At 43.2% G+C, this 18,124-nt stretch overlaps 1 protein-coding gene and 1 non-coding gene across 3 annotated transcripts; both read left to right on the forward strand.

Annotated features, from left to right (window-relative positions):
• The first annotated feature begins 889 nt into the window (after positions 1-889).
• LOC106589479 (cerebellar degeneration-related protein 2-like) lies at positions 890-17,400 on the forward strand. Of its 2 annotated transcripts, none has more exons than XM_014179513.2 (6): positions 890-1,146; positions 12,333-12,445; positions 12,878-13,026; positions 13,174-13,338; positions 13,653-13,860; positions 14,097-17,400. In XM_014179513.2, the coding sequence occupies exons 1-6, from the start codon at positions 1,077-1,079 to the stop codon at positions 14,856-14,858; spliced, it is 1,467 nt and encodes a 488-aa protein (XP_014034988.1). In that variant the 5' UTR covers positions 890-1,076; the 3' UTR covers positions 14,859-17,400. The 2 variants fall into 2 exon arrangements, with proteins under 2 accessions (XP_014034988.1, XP_014034989.1); XM_014179514.2 differs by lacking the exon at positions 890-1,146 and adding an exon at positions 6,095-6,230.
• Positions 17,401-17,727: 327 nt separating this feature from the next.
• Positions 17,728-17,800, forward strand: trnar-ucg (transfer RNA arginine (anticodon UCG)). The gene has a single exon. It is a non-coding gene; the product is annotated as a tRNA-Arg (tRNA).
• The last annotated feature ends 324 nt before the right edge of the window (positions 17,801-18,124 follow it).

Genomic DNA, 18,124 nt, shown 5'->3' on the forward strand with positions numbered 1-18,124 from the left:
GCTTTCATTGGGCAAAGTGCACTGAGTAATTAGTGTTCAGAGCCTAAGAGACAGAACCACATCACGCTGAATAGACTGTTTTGGTGGTGGTTGCTTGAAGTGAAATGTTAGATTGCCCCCTAGTGGTGCTATTATGTGTGACACTCAAGCGTTGCATTGAAATAGTGTCTGCTTTGCTGTATTGCCTGGGGGGTAATTTGGGGGATGTGAATGATCTTCAGTAGTGTGATTCACTGCTCCTCAATTGTCCCTCAGGCAACACAGCTACAATGGCTGTATTTCAATGCATGCATTTCATACATGCAGTGCACCATGCGTGCATAATAGTTTCTGTGTAGGCCTACACACTTGGAATCATAGTGAACAGAATTGTAATATTTTAATCTCGATAAGCATGGCTACCTCTACTGGAACACTTGGAGAAATTTGAACACCACATGGACCGTCTCTACATTGCCTAATGTTTTTGTGTATATGGCCAACATTTACATTCACCACAGCTTTGCTCCAGGAAGAGAAGGGAGAGAGACTTGCGACATCTGCCACGTCTAGGCTACACAGCTTGTCTCTAGCGGTCTTTGGAACAGGATGGGACACGGGGTGAGAGAGAGGTGGGAGTGCAGAGGGAGAGAGAGTGGGAAAACACACAAGTGTCAACAACTCAGTTTAATTTTAAATTTTAGACCAAACAAGTCCCCTATAAGAAACACTAATTGGACAATTAAGACTTGATGTTTTAAAGCAGTGTTCGAGTCTCTCGTGTTTGTGTCCTTGTGTTTCGTTTAAAAACTGTGAAACGACCCCCTATCTTGAAAAGGTTGTTTGGCAGTGTTTTGTGGGACTGGGTGACTGCTGCCAATAAACCCACGTTGTTGTTTATCAGCTTCATCTGCCTAGATGCGGTTAACGTCAGTCACAGCTCTCTCCTCATTCGAGTGTGGAGGCAGTTGCTAATGTTATTCCAAAGGCGGGCGGGACAGTGAGTGAGTGTATGTGTGTGTCTGACTGTGGACCTGGTTTGTAACAGAGTTTTTTCTGGGCTGCAGGACAAGGCGGGTGGGAGTATCCGTTTTTCGATGCTAGGAATGGAGGAATTTGTTACCGAGGAGGAAGAGCCATGGTACGACCAGCAAGATCTCGAATCGGGTAAGTAGCGACGCATTTCTGGGGCCGCCGTTTGCAGCCAGCCGCATCCGCAATGTCAATGCACTTTTTCGTTATTGGTGAGCTCAGCTGTTCTTCTCAAACAAAGGCCTTTTTGATGACGGAAGCCTTCTAGATCAGCTTGCGATGTTAAATTTGTCCGTGCATCTTGACAAATAAAAACACCAACGCTTTCGAAATGTGTAACCGCACTTGAATCTTTTGCTACTTTCTGACAACAATACATTGAAAGGATGGATACCAAGGGCCTTTGTGACGGTGATGGGAAAAATCGTTTCCTTCTGTGGTGGTTGTCATATTGCAAGAAAAACCACATACACGATGCTGGCTGGACACAGTGTTCTGTTGGTGATCGTAAACAATGGATTACAATGTAATAAAATAACAATAAATAGAAGACAATAGATGTCGGCTGTCATCATTGCAATGCGATTGTTCTTTGTAGGTTGCAATAATGAGCAAGCTTACATCAACTTCTTATGGCAAAGTCTCAAACATTTGTTGTGTGCGAAAGGCATTTATTTGCATTAACAGCCATTGTCCCATAAAATGTTGTAGGCCTAATAGACATTGGCAGCATTTGCCTTTAGCCTAATGCAAATTGACAAACAGTTTCGCGGACTATAACCTCTAACCCCATCTTCTTACCTCTTTTCACAACATCAACATAACAACATTAATGGAATAGTGCAGGGCTTCCTATAGCACTTAACCTTGTTTATGCGGTCAATTAGGTTGCATTGATTTCCTCATTCAATCATGACATATTATGTTTTCCTTTTAGAATGTAGTGGCTTTCACAGCCAGTAGACTGTCATGTTCACGTCTTCATAATTCAATAAACAAGGAACATATCCTTTTAACAAGAACAACAAAGAACATACATGAGGGCCAACACAGACAGGAAACATGCTTGACTTGCATATCCACTGGAATAGTGTAGATAGCTATTTTCAATCACTAGGCTATTCCCATAAGATATTATTGCAGTAGCCTTTTCAACTACGGTCCAGGCCTTGTGCATCACCTCTGTTCCACATTAATTCTATGGGACCATACTATTTGCATAATAATAACCTACTTCGTCTGTGCCTTCATACTGTACTATATAGATTGTGTAATGCCATAATTCAGTAGAACTGCTATTAGTCTGAATTCGATTTGAATGTGGTTGGCACAATAAGCTTCATTCATTCGGGGTGGCAGGTACCCTAGTGGTTAGAGTGTTGGGCAAGTAACAGATTGGATTGAATCCCTGAGCTGACAAGGTAAAAATCTGTCATTCTGCCACTGAACAAGGCAGTTAACCCACTGTTCCACAGAAGGCCATCATTGTAAATAAGAATTTGTTCTTAACTGAGTTGCCTAGTTAAATAAAGGTTAAAATTACACTAATTTAAATGCATATTCAATATCCCAAGCTGCTGATAATGTATCTGCTGAGCTGTAGCCAATCATAGCTTGTCAAAGTTCTTGACAGATATAGGGCTATTTCATCTCTCCCCTCTTCCCTACTCTCTCTCTCCCTTCCTCACACCATGATTCTTTTTCTCTCTGCCTTGCTCTCTGGCTCTTACTCTCCCTCTCTCTCTGTTCCTCTCTCTCAATCTCATTTCCCTCGCTACCTGCAATCCTTTCTTTTTCACTCCACGCTCATCCATAATCTCTCTATCACTTCATCTCTTTGTTCCAATTATTAGGATATCTGCCACAGGCTGAGAGGAGATGATGTAATGCTTTGATGCTGCTATTGATTTGACCTCATGCACACAGACACACTATACACACACTATACACACTTTACACACACTGGTACTGTGAGAGGAGAGGGAGCTGGAGGGGGAACTGAGTGTGTGGACACATCAGTAGACCTGAGGATAAAAATACAGGCGGATGTGTCTTCACTTTACTCAGAACGAGGGAGAGGGAGTGAAAGGAAGAATAAAGAGGGGTAGAGAAAGAGAGACAGTAGAAGATTACAGGACAATGACAGGACGAGATATGAGAGAGAAGGGAGAAAGCTAAAAAAGAGCACAGGGCCCACGTCTCTCCATGTATCTCCCACTCTCTGCATCCACCCTCCCTCTCTACATCTCTCTGGTGCAGCCTGTATTCTCGGTGCCCCATGGCACACAGTGTTCCTGGCCTCTCAGAGCAGTGCCAGGTGTTGTATTTTGTGTTAGCTCAGAATGCTGAGCTCACCTCTGGCAGTGATACTGTGAGGTGCCAGCAGTCTATCAGAGAGGAGAACACACTGCTGGCATTGGATTACCCTGCAGACAGAGGCACAGGCTCCATCATCAGGGGTGCTATTTGGCCACAGGGTTTAGGCAGAATTAGATGTGGTGAAAAAAATAAGATCAAGAAGAGAACTCCCATGCTAAGCAAGGCAGACATTTGATGATGCAATGAGGCTATTTGCTTTTCTATACTGCAAGGAATCGGCAAACATGATGCATCTACAACACACAGACTCAGACATTACCATGCATAGTAACACTGAGTAGAAAAACATCAATGATCTTCAGCTGTCCCCATAGGAGAACCCTTTGAATAATCCTTTTTGGTTCCTGGTAGAACCCATTTGCTTCCAGTTAGAACCCTTTTAGGTTGGAACCAAAAAAGGGTTCTACCTGGAACCAAAAAGTGTTCTCCTATGGCACATGTCTCAAACTCATTCCACGGTGGGCCGAGTGTCTGAGGGTTCTTTGCTCCTCCCTTGTACTTGATAGATGAATTAAGGTCACTGATTAGTAAAGAACTCGCCACACCTGGTTGGCTTGGTCTTAATTGAAAGAAGAATAATAAAAAAAAACTGCAGACACTGGGCCCTCCACGGAATGAGTTTGACACCCCTGTCCTACGGAGACAACCGAAGAACCCTTTTGAAACCCTTTTACTAAGAGTGTAAGGAACCCTTAGTAAGACAGACCAAGGCTTGCTCTAGCCCAAACTCTGTGCTCAGCTGAAGCTATGTGACCAGCCCTGCTGAGTCTTTAGGCCTGTTGGGACCCATTGGTTAACAGGGCTGGACTTATATCTGATGAGAGGGTTGTTATAGCATGCACCTGCTTGTATTACATGCAACTTAATAACGCTTCAACAACCACCTCTCTGCGGCTTTAAATACACAGTTTGTTTCCTTGTCATCTTGCGGACAAAAACTTGTGTTGAATCATTTGTATATAGAATTTGAGCTTTCTGTGGTATTGACTGCAGTGAAGTCGTACGGGAGGGTTTGGTCTGCTATACAGCTTATCTGCAGAAAAGGAAAGAAGGAAGGAGAGAAGGAGGAGAAAACAAGGAGAGGCCATGTTTTCCAGATTCCTGTGAATCCTATTGGAGATATGCACCTACAAAAACAACATTCACTGCTCAAAAAGGACAGGCATATTCCAAGCCAGGCATGTTTCCTTTCACAAGTGCACTGTACACATGCGCGCCCACACACATAAACCCACGCACACACACACACACACTTCCCCAGTACTAAGCCCCAACTGATTTGATGACAGGGCTCAAACAGTGGCTCTGATACCCAGACAGTACAGTATATTCGTGTGTGTGTGTGTGTGTGTGTGTGTGTGTGTGTGTGCACGCTTGTGCCTGCACTGTTAAAAAAAAAACACCCACAAATCTAGTTGTTTCAACTAATTATTATTAAGTAACTGGTTCCACAGCCGTTTTAGTTTACTCAACTTTTCAGTTAAAGTATTACCTGACAAACAAAACTTAGCTCCAACTTCAGAAAACGTAGGCAAAACTTCAGTCAATTGAATGTGTTTTGCTCAACTTGTCTCAACTTGTCTCGTATGATCATTCAACTAGAATGTATTATTTGTGCCTCTTAACTAAAAAGAGCCGTGCAACCGGTTATACATACAACATTGTCTACTTACATTTTTGATAACATTGTGCATGTTCAATTATTTGTCAACAAGTCCACACCTGGGATTTGAACTCAGAACCTCTTGGATCATGGTGTTCTGATCTTCCTGCTACGCCACCATGTCTGTTTCAATTATCGGTTCATCTGATCATCCTCTCATCACTGATTTTAATTTACTTATTTAAGCATTTGTAGGGTTTTCTGAATAGTTGTCTGTTGGTTGGGCGTATTACTCTGTTTTAATGTTACTCCTTAAAATATTTTTCCTTTAGTGTACTATTAGCAGAGCTGAGATTTAAGTGCAAAGTGTAACAATACATGTGAAGCCAGTTATTGACACAGACATGGTGGCGTAGCAGGAAGATTGGAATGCTGTGAACCAAGAGGTTTTGAGTTCAAATCCCAGGTGAGGACATGTTGAAAATGCACGATGTCAACAATGTAAGTTGACTGAATTATATCTTAAAGGCACTGTGTGAGTAACTAGTTCCTCAGGTAGGATGCCCAAATAATATTATTTTGTTGAATGAACATATGAGACAATTTGAGCAAACACAGCATTTAAAGTTGACTGAATTTTTGCCTACATTTTCTCATGTTGAAGCTAAGTTTGGGTCAACTAAAAATGTTAAGTTCAGATAACACTTTGACCTAAAAGTTGAGTAAATAAAAAAAATAAAAATGTGGAAAGATTTACTTATTAATATGTAGTTGAAACAACTAGATTTTTGTTGTACATTGTGCCTGTGTGTGTGCTGTGTCAGTGGGTTGTGACAGGAGTGTGACCCTTCCCCTAACAACAATATAACGCTATTCACTCTACAAAAGCATTCCCCTCCAGTATGCATGCAGCCAATGTGTGTTCCTGCTTAGGCCCTCAAGAAGACATCCCTCAGTCAGTGTAACTGATACTGCTAAAACATGAAAAAAGAAAACCTGGAAAAACTATATCCAGGAAATACACATAATCCATTCCATTGTGACTGAGTCATTGGGTCTGGGTGGTGATGTCATCCTTCATGCGTCAGTTGACTTCCTGGTTTCCTTGTTTGGAGACAATGGTCAGTAGAGGGTATTGATTGGGATGTTTGGTGCTGAGAAACAGTGCTTGCTCCTCTCTCTCTCCATTAGATTCCAATACCACACAGCAGTGAACGATGGTGAATGTAAACAGTGGGTAAGTGATTGGGTTCTGTGGATTTTCCAGGCAGTATTTGGTTCTGAGTTCTGCTGTTTGAAAGCTAGGAGATCTGGCGTACAGCGGCCAGCAGCAGAGCTTACATGTTTACATAATTCAATTTCCCCTCTTGGAATAAAGAACAAGAGGATTTATGAGAGTAATGCTATCCAGGGCCCAGTTTCTCAAAACATTTCATCCAGAGCAAACTGATCCCGTGTTGTGTTAAATTCTGCTACCCCTTTAGATGCGGTCCATCCTTGTTTGTGGAAGCAGCAAACTGGAGAAAACTGAAACAAATCTCTAACATACCACATGTTACAGCAAATATAGTTTTATATTATCCTATGACATTTGGGCGAAATATTGTCTTTACACACTGAGTGTACAAAACATTAGGAACACTTGCTCTTTCCATGACCGGGTGAATCCAGGTGAAAGCTATGATCCCTTATTTATGCCACCTGTTAAATCCAATTCAATCAGTATAGATGAAGGGGAGGAAACAGGTTAAAGAAGGATTTTTAAGCCTTGAGACAATTGAGACATGGATTGTGTATATGTGCCATTCAGAGGGTCAATGGGCAAGACAAAAGATTTAAGTGCCTTTGAACGGGATATGATAGTAGGTGTCAAGTGAACTGGTTTGAGTGTGCCAAGAACTGCAACGCTTCTGGGTTTTTCATGCTCAATAGTTTCCCGTGTGTTTCAAGAATGGTCCACCACCCAAAGGACATCCAGGAAATTTGACCCAACTGTTGGAAGCATTGGAGTTGAAATGGGCCAGCATCCCTGTGGAACGCTTTCGACGCCTTGTAGTCCTTGCCCCGATGAATTGAGGCTGTTTTTAGAGCAAAAGAGTGTGCGACTCATATTAGAAAGGTGTTCCTAATGTTTTATACACTCAGTGTATGTCTTTCTAAAATGGCTTATTATGTTCTATAATGCTCCCTTAGCCACATTTTAACAAGCCCTATTCTATTCGACACTATTCTTTTTTCAGACTGCCTTATTCTAACCGAGCAGTGGGACAGCACTGAAGCCGCATAACTAGAGATTATATTTCTATGACTGAAGCAGCCTCCTCGTTTAATTTAATAAATAAATAAATGTAGGGGGTAGATCAGCTTTAATATTGCAGATAGATTGCAGCATCCATCAATGTAATTGTCTGCATCATTTCCAATCCCCCATATATATTTTTTGTAAATATATATATATATATATTTTTTGTTGTTGTAAATATATATATATATATATATATATATATATATATATACAGTGCCTTCGGAAAGTATTCAGACCCCTTGACCTTTTTCACGTTTTGTTACGTTACAGCCTTATTATAAAATGGATTAAATCGTTTTTTCCCCCTCATCAATCTACACACAATACCCCTTAATGACAAAGCAAAAATTTGATTTTAGACATTGAAATATCACATTTACATAAGTATTCAGACCCTTTACTCAGTACTTTGTTGAAGCACCTTTGGCAGCGATTACAGCCTCGAGTCTTCTTTGGTATGACGTTATAAGCTTGGCACACCTGTATTTGGGGAGTTTCTCTCATTCTTTGCAGATCCTCTCAAGCTCTGTCAGGTAGGATGGGGAGCGTTGCAGCACAGCTATTTTCAGGTCTCTCCAGAGATGATCGATTGGGTTCAAGTCCGGACTCTAGTTGGGCCACTCAAGGACATTCAGAGATTCATCCCGAAGCCACTCCTGCGTTGTCTTGGCTGTGTGCTTAGGGTCGTTGTCCTGTTAGAAGGTGAACCTTCGCCCCAGTCTGAGGTCCTGAGCGCTCTGGAGAAGGGTTTCATCAAGGATCTTGATCCTGAATAGTCTCCCAGTCCCTGCCGCTGAAAAACATCCCCACAGCATGATTCTGCCACCATCATGTTTCACCGTAGGGATGGTGCCAGATTTCCTCCAGACGTGACGCTTGGCATTCAGCCCAAAGAGTTCATTCTTGGTTTCTCAATCTTGTTTCTCTTATTCTGAGAGTCTTTAGGTGCCTTTTGGCGAACTCCAAGCGGGCTGTCATGTGCCTTTTACTGAGGAGTGGCTTCCATCTGGCCACTACCATAAAGGCCTAATTGGTGGAGTGCTGCAGAGATAGTTGTCCTTCTGGAAGGTTCTCCCATCTCCACAGAGGGACTCTAGAGCTCTGTCAGAGTGACCTCCCTGACCAAGGCCCTTCTCCCCTGATTGCTCAGTTTGGCTGGGCGGCCATCTCTAGGAAGAGTGTCTTGGTGGTTCCAAACGTCTTCCATTTACGAATGATGAAGGCCACTGTGTTCTTGGGGACGTTCAATTCTGCAGACATTTTTTGGTACTCTTCCCCAGATCTGTGCCTTGACACAATTCTGTCTCGGAGCTCTACGGACAATTCCTTCGACCTCATGGCTTGGTTTTTGCTCTGACATGCACTGTCAACTGTATATAGACTGCTGTGTGCCTTTCCAAATCATGTCCAATCAGTTGAATTTACCACAGGTGGACTCCAATCAAATTGTAGAAACATCTCAAGGATGATCAATGGAAACAGGATGCACCTGAGCTCAATTTCGAGTCTCATAGCAAAGGGTCTGAATGCTTATGTAAATAAGGTATTTCTGTTTTTTGTGTTTAATAAATTAGCAAACATTTCTAAAAACTATGTTTTTGCTTTGTCATTATGGGGCATTGTGTGTAGATTGCTGAGGAAATTGTTGTATTTATCCATTTTAGAATAAGGCTGTAACGTAACCAAATGTGGAAAAAGTCAAGGGGTCTGAATACTTTCCGAAGGCACTGTATGTATATATACACATACATACCCACAAATGTATAAATATACATACATATACACATACATACATATAAATATTGTTAGCGAGTTTAACCCTTTGAGGAGTTAGTGTTAGTTAGAGTAGTTAGTTAGAGGACTTAGTGTTCTCTTCCTGGACGCTATCATTCAGAATGGATTAAATTGACCATATAATTTATATTGGAATGGTAATTAGCAGTCATGAAATAAAAATTGGTTAAGTAATGTTTAACAAAGGATTGAATATGATGTACATAGTCCTCAAAGTGTTAAAGCCCATTCGGTGGTACCTGTGTAGTAGCAAAGGCCCCACGGGAGTTCATTTAGCTGTGAGTGCAGCAGGCAGGTCTGTGTATTAGACCATGCTGAGGAGGAGCTGGCAGCAGCCTGCTTTTCTCCTCATTAGTTTAATTGAGGCAAGACAGGACAACAAGAGAGAGGAAACAGCATGGTTGAAAAGCAAGCGCTGGAACAAAATGATGTGTGTGCAACATGTTTCAGTGACACATCCAATGTCTGCATTTACTGATTGAAGAAGCAGTTCAAATTCATCCACTTTGTTTATCAGTGATCTTGATTTACAAACAAGCACATTCGGAGTCTTTGGGACGTTTCTGGACGTATTTGTGACATCACATAATTCACTTAGAACTCTGCATTCACGTGAGAGATTGTGTTTTTGATGTGTTTTAGGTCTGTTACCTTCGATTGCGGTGCCAGAGGAGGTGCATGTTTTTTTGTAAATCTGTAGAAAATGTGATGAGTATTCCAACACGTTTGTACAACACATTGTCATCAGAGCCATGCTTAATCCGTTAAAAGAGCAGGTAAAGTATGCAGTGCAACAAATAAAACACTATAAAAAACAAACATTTCAAACATTTTACCACGTTACTCTGCAGCGGCTGCCTGGAAGTGCCACTCCCTATTAAAAGGGTTGGTTGCAATTCATATGATATCATACAAATGTTGCAATTTGTGTGATATGTTAAAAATCCAATTCGTGCAATATGTTACGAATTTGTTGTGTTTGAGATCACGCCTGTTCTTTCTGTTTCTGGACGCTCTTAAAAACAACAAACATACAGTATATCATCTCGCATTGAAGGTCAGAGGTCAGATTAGTGGAATGAACGTTTGTTATCGATTGACTGGAGTATTGATCAGTAATCACAGTGTGCATCATTCTCCTCAACCTTGTTGTCAGCTCAGCTCGGTCTCTCCATCGAGAGTGATTATATTTCCATCGAGCTGTTGTGTGTTTTCCATCTCAGATATGGCCACAGGTCCCAAAACACATCTCGCTGCTGAGTCAGACATGAAAATATAGACTATGTATCCTGCTGACTCACTCTGAAATCAGAATACAGTGCAGCCCACTCCTGTTTGGGTAGGCCCCCAATGGCCCCACATCACTTTCAATATCTCTCATTTAGTTTTTCCCTCCCACTCCGCACCAGACTAACTATACTGAACAAAAATATAAACGGAAAATGCAACAGTTTCAAATATTTTACTGAGTTACAGTTCATATAAAGAAATCACTCAATTGAAATAAATTAATTAGGCCCTAGGCTATGGATTCCACATGACTGGGAATACAGATATGCATCTGTTAGTCACAGATACCTTAAAAAAAACGTAGGGGTGTGGATCAGAAAACCAGCCATGTGGAATCCACATGACTGGTTTGTGACCACCATTTGTGACCACCATTTGCGACCACCATTTGCCTCATGCAGCAACACATCTCCTTCTCATAAAGTTGATCAGGCTGTTGATTGTGCCCTGTGGAATGTTGTCCCACTCCTCTTCATTGGCTGTGCTAAGAGCATACCAAACATGCTCAAGGGGTGACATGTCTGGTGAGCCAGCTTCCGGGTATTGTGTACAGATGCTTGCGACACGGGGCTGTGCATTATCATGCCGAAACATGAGGTGACGGCGGCGGATTAATGGCATGACAATGGGCCTCAGGATCTCATCACGGTACCTCTGTGCAGTCAAATTGCCATTGATAAAATGCAATTGTGTTCGTTGTCTGTAGCTTATGCCTGCCCATACCATAATTCAACTCCCACCATGGGGCACTCTGTTCACATCATTGACATCAGCAAACCGCTGGCTCACACGACGCCATACACACTACGCTGTATGCCATCTACCCAGTACAGTTGAAATCAGGAAAGGAAGACCCGGAGTTACTTTTGTTACAGAGGATAAGTTCATAAGAGTTACCAACCTCAGAAAGGGCCTTTTATTGCCCCCAGCACAATGTGCACCTGTGTAACGATCATGCTGTTTAATCAGCGTATTGATATGCCACACCTGTCAGGTGGATGGATTATCTTGGCAAAGGAGAAACGCTCACTAACAGGGATGTAAAGAATTTGAGAGACATACGCTTTTTGTGTATATGGAAAATGTTATTTCAGCTCATGAATCATGGGACCAACACTTTACATGTTGCATTTATATTTTTGTTCAGTGTATGATTTCCATAAAATGAGAGAGAGTAGGGTTCTCTGTCTAGACTGGATGTCAATGCCATTTATTGTTACACTACTAGAACAGTGGTTAACAACTCTGCTCCAGGGTGTACACGACTAGACGTTTTCGTTTGAGCCCACACTCAATTTCATAACGTGTCACTTTCTACACATTCAAACCTCCTCCACCGCACTGCAGAGAGACTGCAGAACCTCTTTCTGTCAAAAAGTTTCTGTGGAGCGGTGGTGTATTGTCTTTTGAACTTGGCACACATATCAGTGACGTTCACTGACAGAGATACAAGGGTAAAAATAGAGGAAATAAATCTTTAGAGAGAGACATGGTGCCTAGATGCGATTTTTTTTTCTTTTTATAATTCTCTCTCTCTCCTGAATACTCCCTTTCTCTGTCTCTCTCAGTCCCTCTTTCTTTGTCTCCCTGTCTTCTATCTAGGTCCAGGATGATGTTGTTTATCTCTGTGTATCTCAGGAGGAATGTTTTCATGTTTGATTGTCCTGCTTGCAGCTGTTCTTAAAACCCTGCTGAAAATTACTCCGTGCATCATCATGATCGTAGATGAAAACATGTTACAGGAGGAACAATGCGTTCTACTGTGGCTGTCATGCAGAAAGAAAAACCTGTTCCTAATGCTGTCTTATTTAGATCATTTGTTACAGCTGAGCTCTCAAAACGAACCATCTCTTTTTCTCCCCCCCTCGCTCCCTCCAACCTATCTCCATCTCCATGGCCCTCTCCATCACTCATCTCCCTCCTTTTCTCTCTCTCCACCTCTCTCTTTAGACCTCCACTTGGCGGCGGAGCTGGGGAAGACTCTGTTAGAGAGGAACAAGGAGCTGGAGGATTCTCTACAGCAGATGTACATCACCAATGAGGAGCAGGTGCAGGAGATCGAGGTAAGACGAGGGCCAAGTGTCAACAGCTCCATGAATGCATCTCAATAGACTAAACTCTAACGTAACCCCTACCCATAAGTAAGGTATAGATTGGATAACAACCGACCTGTCCCTCTGACTGAGCAGAGTCAGGTGATGCAGGATGTTGGCTCTGCTGGCTGATCTTAATATAGCAGTACATCACCCCATTGAAATGGTTCACTGTTCACAACCAAGGGGTTTTAGAGTTAACATAGTACCATAGGCAGCGGAGTGGATAGAAGTGTCTCCCTTAACCAGTGATACTATGGTCAGAAGGTATCCATCCCCCTAATGGCTTCGGTTAGGATTGGGTGGGGGACCATGACCCCAAATGTTCCTCTGTTTATGATCATGTGTGTTTGTATATGTGTGTACAGGATATAAACATACAGTATGTGTGTCTCTGTGCAGTACCTGGTTAAGCAGCTTGAGGTGCTGAGGGAAATGAATGAGCAGCATGCTAAGGTGTACGAGCAGCTAGACGGGACAGCCAGAGAACTAGAGCTCACCAACCATAAACTGGTTTTGGACAGCAAGGCCTCCCAGCACAAGATAGAGAGGTGAGTGTCACACACACACACACACACACACACACACACACACACACACACACACACACACACACACACACACACACAGACACACAGACAGACAGACAGACAGACAGACAGACTAACCCCCCTTTCTCTCTTCCCTGGCTCTCGCAGGTTGACAGGGACCATCGAGACCCTACAGACCCAGGTGGAGTCTCTCTCTGGGCAGGTGGAACAGCTCCACTCCCTGGAGCAGCTTAGGGTGCGGAGGGAGAAGAGGGAACGACGCAAGACCATCGCCTCCTTCCCTTGCCTTAGGGAACTCTGCACCGCACCGAAGTGAGGGCTAATAGCCTCCCTTTGTTCAGTAGCCTACTCAACAATGTTTATTTAGCTAAGCAATCAAACTAAAATCTTTGTTTACTGGATCTCAAGGTCCCTAGACTATGTTAGAGCTGCTTTATAGGTGGATGCTTGACTCTCTATCTGGCAGGTACAAGTAAGTTAGCTCATACTGTGTGTCTGTCTGTCTGTCTGTCTGTCTGTCTGTCTGTCTGTCTGTCTGTCTGTCTGTCTGTCTGTCTGTCTGTCTGTCTGTCTGTCTGTCTGTCTGTCTGTCTGTCTGTCTGTCTGTCTGTCTGTCTGTCTGTCAGGTATGAGGATGGGTTCGTGGTGGGCCGCTCAGACAGCTTCACCTCAGAGGCTAAACGGCAGCCAGCAGAGGAGGAGAACGAGCGTCTGAGAGAGGCGGTGTCGGCGCTGCGCTCGGCTGTGAGGGCTGAGCGGGGTCGCAGGGAGGGGGCGGAGAGAGAGTGTCACGTCCTCCTGGGGGAGTTCTCTCGTCTGGAGACACGCGTGCAGGTCAGAATCACTCCTATTTTAACTCCATTTAATCTTCCAAAATGAGTGCCTCAAGTTTTTTTACGGTTCCATGTTCTACTATGTTTGCTGAATCCAACGAGTGTAATTTTTTCCTATTTTTGCCTGATTCAAATATAGCAGGGCTACCTTATTTTCCCTCTTTTCTGGGAGAATACAAATATTGATTGGTTTATTGACTGACTGACTGATTGACTCGTTGACTTATTGATTGACAGGGTGCGGAGAGCTGCCAGGTACGGATCCATGAACTAGAGTCAGAGCTCCAGGAACTCCAGCAGCTCCGACGGGCGAGGACCCTCCTCCTTTGCAGCGAGGACGACGGCGTGGGCTTCACCCAGACCCTCCTCAACAACACCCCCGAAACAGACACCATGGAGGGGGAGGGAGGAGAAGTGGGTGGAGGGGTCAGGGATGAAGGCGAGGGGGGAGGAGGCTTAAGCGGAGAGTCGTTACCTGCCTCCAGCCCCGTCAGGAAGAGCTGCAGCGACACGGCGCTGAACGCCATCGTGGCCAGGGACGCATCCGGGAGGAGAAGAGGGAGCTACGCGATCCACGCCAACAGCGTCCGTAAGAGAGGGATGTCCATCCTGAGGGAGGTGGACGAGCAGTACCACGCTCTGCTGGAGAAGTATGAGGAGCTGTTAGGGAAGTGCAGGCGCCACGAGGAGTCCCTGTGTCACACAGGGGTGCAGACCTCACGCCCCGTCTCCAGGGACCCCTCCATGAAGGATTGCGCCATGGGCTCCACCCCTGCACCCCCGCCCACCCCCACCGAGTCCCCCTCCACCCCCGAGGCCATGGAGAGCATCAGTAAGCAGGTGGAGGCGGTGGATAAACGGCTAGGCCAGAACACGCCAGAGTATAAGGCTCTGTTCAAGGAGATCTTCTCCCGTATTCAGAAGACCAAGACAGAAATCAAAACTACCAAAGCCACCAAAGCCCCTAAAGCCAGCAAGTCTGGCAAGTCTAGTAAATAAGAATGATAGTGGACTGGCTTGGTAGTATATTGCTTTTTCCATGCTTAAAGCGCTTCAGATTGTAAGGGGGCAACATGCCTCATACACTACCGGTGTGTAGCACTCGTGAGTAGGCTTCTGTATGGGGTATGGTCTCCTGTCTGCTTCTGTTACTAAGTACCAATCGACCAATATGCTACTAAAACCAATCTACTGCTAATGCTATCCGCTATTAGCGCCTGCCTACCTTTTCCCTTGAGATCTAACACATTCTTTCAGCTGCCTTTTGCTAGCTAACTCACAGGTAGGATAGCTGTCACCCACACCTGTTGGACATGAAACATGGATTGAATAGGTGCACTAAACACCCAATGCTTCACAGTAAAAACAGTACTGTTGATTCTCCACCTCAACAATGACCTCTGAATTCTCCAAACGTTGGGTTATACTGAAACAAAAGTTATGTTGGACAAATAACAAGTCAAGTCAAAGTTCTACCTTTAGACCCTGCTGTGCTTCCCCCCAGCCTACATAGCCTACTGTCCGCCTGAACAATGGACTTAAGATGCCAACAAAAGCGAAACAGAAAATGTATGACTTTCTGCCCAGAGGACATTGCGACCTTGTCTTACACTGCGCTGTGACTGTATACTCGTGACCTTAGTACTGTATTTTATACTCTAGAGATGCTTACCTTCCAGGTCCGGAGAGACATAAGCAATTAGTGTCTTGTCAGAATGTCACAGGGTTGGAACCGGGTTCGAGGTACACATTGACTCTTGGGGGTATCCTGAAAAAAGACCAATGTTCATATTTTATGTTTGTGGGGGTGTCCAGATTTGTTCTAGCAGTGCCCAGAGACCCCTGTAAGCCTGGAATTGAATGGTAGCTGGCTGGGTATGTCCACTAGCCTAGCGCTAGCTATAGCTGCAGTCTATGTACTGACAAGATGCAACAGACAATCCAAACAGATTGTTGTCTTTTCTGTTTCCTGGGGCATTATCAACACTCTCGCTATATTGTTAGGTAAAGGTACAACTGACGCATGGTCAAGTCAAATGTGATGTTATAAACTGTCAATATTTTGGGGTCTCATTCCATTTATGCAGTTTTTTGATTGTCCGGTTGATGATTTTCACCCTCCACTACAAACAAAATGGGGGGGAAAGAACGCTGTGATTGTATTGCAAATTGTAACGTTAAGCCTAAGACAAATTTTAACGTTAAGCCTATTTAGACAAAGTTGCTTTAGACAGAAGTGATGGATAATTATATAGCCTAAACACCACCAGTATTACTAACCATTAAACCTGGTCTGTTAACACTAACCCAGCTCACTAACTAAACACTAACACTACTGCTGCTGCATTGCACCTTACAGCATACAGTAGGAACAATGCCCCTGTCTTGGCTAGCAACACTCCAACCACCTTTCCTTATTATCATGAATGTTATAGTGGTTGTATTACTTTGAATCATGTACTCACATTGTAATGCCATACCATATGGGGAGGAGAAAATGTACACAACAATGCACCTGCAGTATACAGGAAACAGTATGTATTTCTTAGAGCTAACTAACTCAAGGTCTTAAACTTAACTGAAGCTTCAAACCTATTATAGCAGCCACAGCATTTGGCGAGAGATCAATGCTGGTGTGGTGTTGTAAAAGTAAAGCTGTCGAGAGTGGAACAAAATGAGTGGAACAAAATGAGAAAAGAAAAGTTACAGAGAAGTCAACAGAATAATTTCAACCAGAAACTTCTTGTTTGCTCCACAGTGTTATAATGCTTTGAATGTGCCAGTTCCAAGCAGAGTTTTATTTTCCTCTCAGGGTCAATCAAGTGTTACTGAGTGAAGAAAAAGGGTATGCTGTCTTGTGGAGGCTTACTGTCAGTCCTGGAGGGCCGCAGTTTGTGCAGGCTTTATTTCCCCAGCCCAGCATTCCGCTGTACTGCTGGGCTGTAACAAAAGCCTGCACTCCCTGTAGCTCTTCAGGGCAAGAAGATAAGGACACTATAGCATAGTAATGGTAACAGAAAAGGTTCCGATATATTCTAATAAGAGGGAACAATGCCAAAATGGAACCATTTGACTCTGTCCTTTGATGGCTCCTTGGCTTTCTCTGTACTGTAATGTTTTACAGATTGCACTTTGAAAAAAAAAAATTCTGCCTCCTCATTTCTTGCGTATTTATACATGGATATTTACTTACTATTACATGTGTATTTATTCCATTCTTGTGTGGGTCTGTGAGCATTGATTCATGATAACAACACTTATCTGCTATGGTGCCTATATGTGATTGTATTATTGATATACTGTGTCTTTAGAATGAAAATCATATTTGGTTTTTATTTAGCTATCTACTCAACCTTTGTCATTCAGATGAGCATATTATTAGTTTTATTTAGCTTATTAGTTAGCCTTTGGCACCATAGGTTTGCCATTGTAGCAAGCCATGTTAACGCTCTCTCATTGAACTAAGAACCATTCGTGTTGTGGCATTCTGTATCATTGACTAACTTGTCTGCTCTGTGCAATTAAAGAATTGGAATTTAAATATGACTCTTTGTGTCTGGTATTGTTATATTAAGGAGCTAGGCCTATAAAATGTATACTAAATGTTAATTCATTGATTCACGTCAATTGCCTGGTGGAATTATTAATGCAGGTGCACACACAAGGTTAAGTCAGTCCGATTTTAATTTACCCGCCCCGATGAACCCCGATCCTTCCACCAATCGGTGCTAATGAACCGGCCAACCGCATCTACCTTTTTATATAATTATATTATTTCGCCCCGCGTCAGCCAGCAAAACTAGTATTCAAGAACCCGTTCAACAAAGTTATCCTTTATATATATAAATTGTTTCCAAATACTCATATAGACCGCGTGGCCTAATGGATAAGGCGTCTGACTTCGAATCAGAAGATTGAGGGTTCGAGTCCCTTCGTGGTCGCTTTTTTTTTTTCATTGAGATATTCGCACGACTCGAAAGTATTATGAAGAGAGCAAAAAACGAATCGTGTTGTTTGCACGAACACAGGTCTTCTTTGATAAATAACACTAACAACTATGCAGCTAGCCACATTCGTTTGAATGCGAAAGTGTCAGGAATTGACACTGGCCTGTACACGGCCGCACAGCATTTATAGTTAATCTTGCAGTTGTGTTCGCTAGCGAGTGCACTCCCATATGCCTTCAACCAATTTCGGCGTTACTAGTTAGTTTTAAATTTGGAATATCGCAATTGTTTTGGTCAGATAGCAGAGTGGCGCAGCGG

The sequence above is a fragment of the Salmo salar genome, chromosome ssa28 (assembly GCF_905237065.1).
Source record: "Salmo salar chromosome ssa28, Ssal_v3.1, whole genome shotgun sequence".
Classification (NCBI taxonomy): domain Eukaryota; kingdom Metazoa; phylum Chordata; class Actinopteri; order Salmoniformes; family Salmonidae; genus Salmo; species Salmo salar.

What these genes read in the sequence shown, in the direction of transcription:
- LOC106589479 (XM_014179513.2), top strand. Translation starts at nt 1,077, where the DNA reads ATGCTAGGAATGGAGGAATTTGTTACCGAGGAGGAAGAGCCATGGTAC. An exon ending in AGCAGGTGCAGGAGATCGAG is followed by an intron (nt 12,446 to 12,877) that starts GTAAGACGAGGG and finishes GTCTCTGTGCAG; the next exon opens with TACCTGGTTAAGCAGCTTGA. An exon ending in GTCTGGAGACACGCGTGCAG is followed by an intron (nt 13,861 to 14,096) that starts GTCAGAATCACT and finishes ATTGATTGACAG; the next exon opens with GGTGCGGAGAGCTGCCAGGT.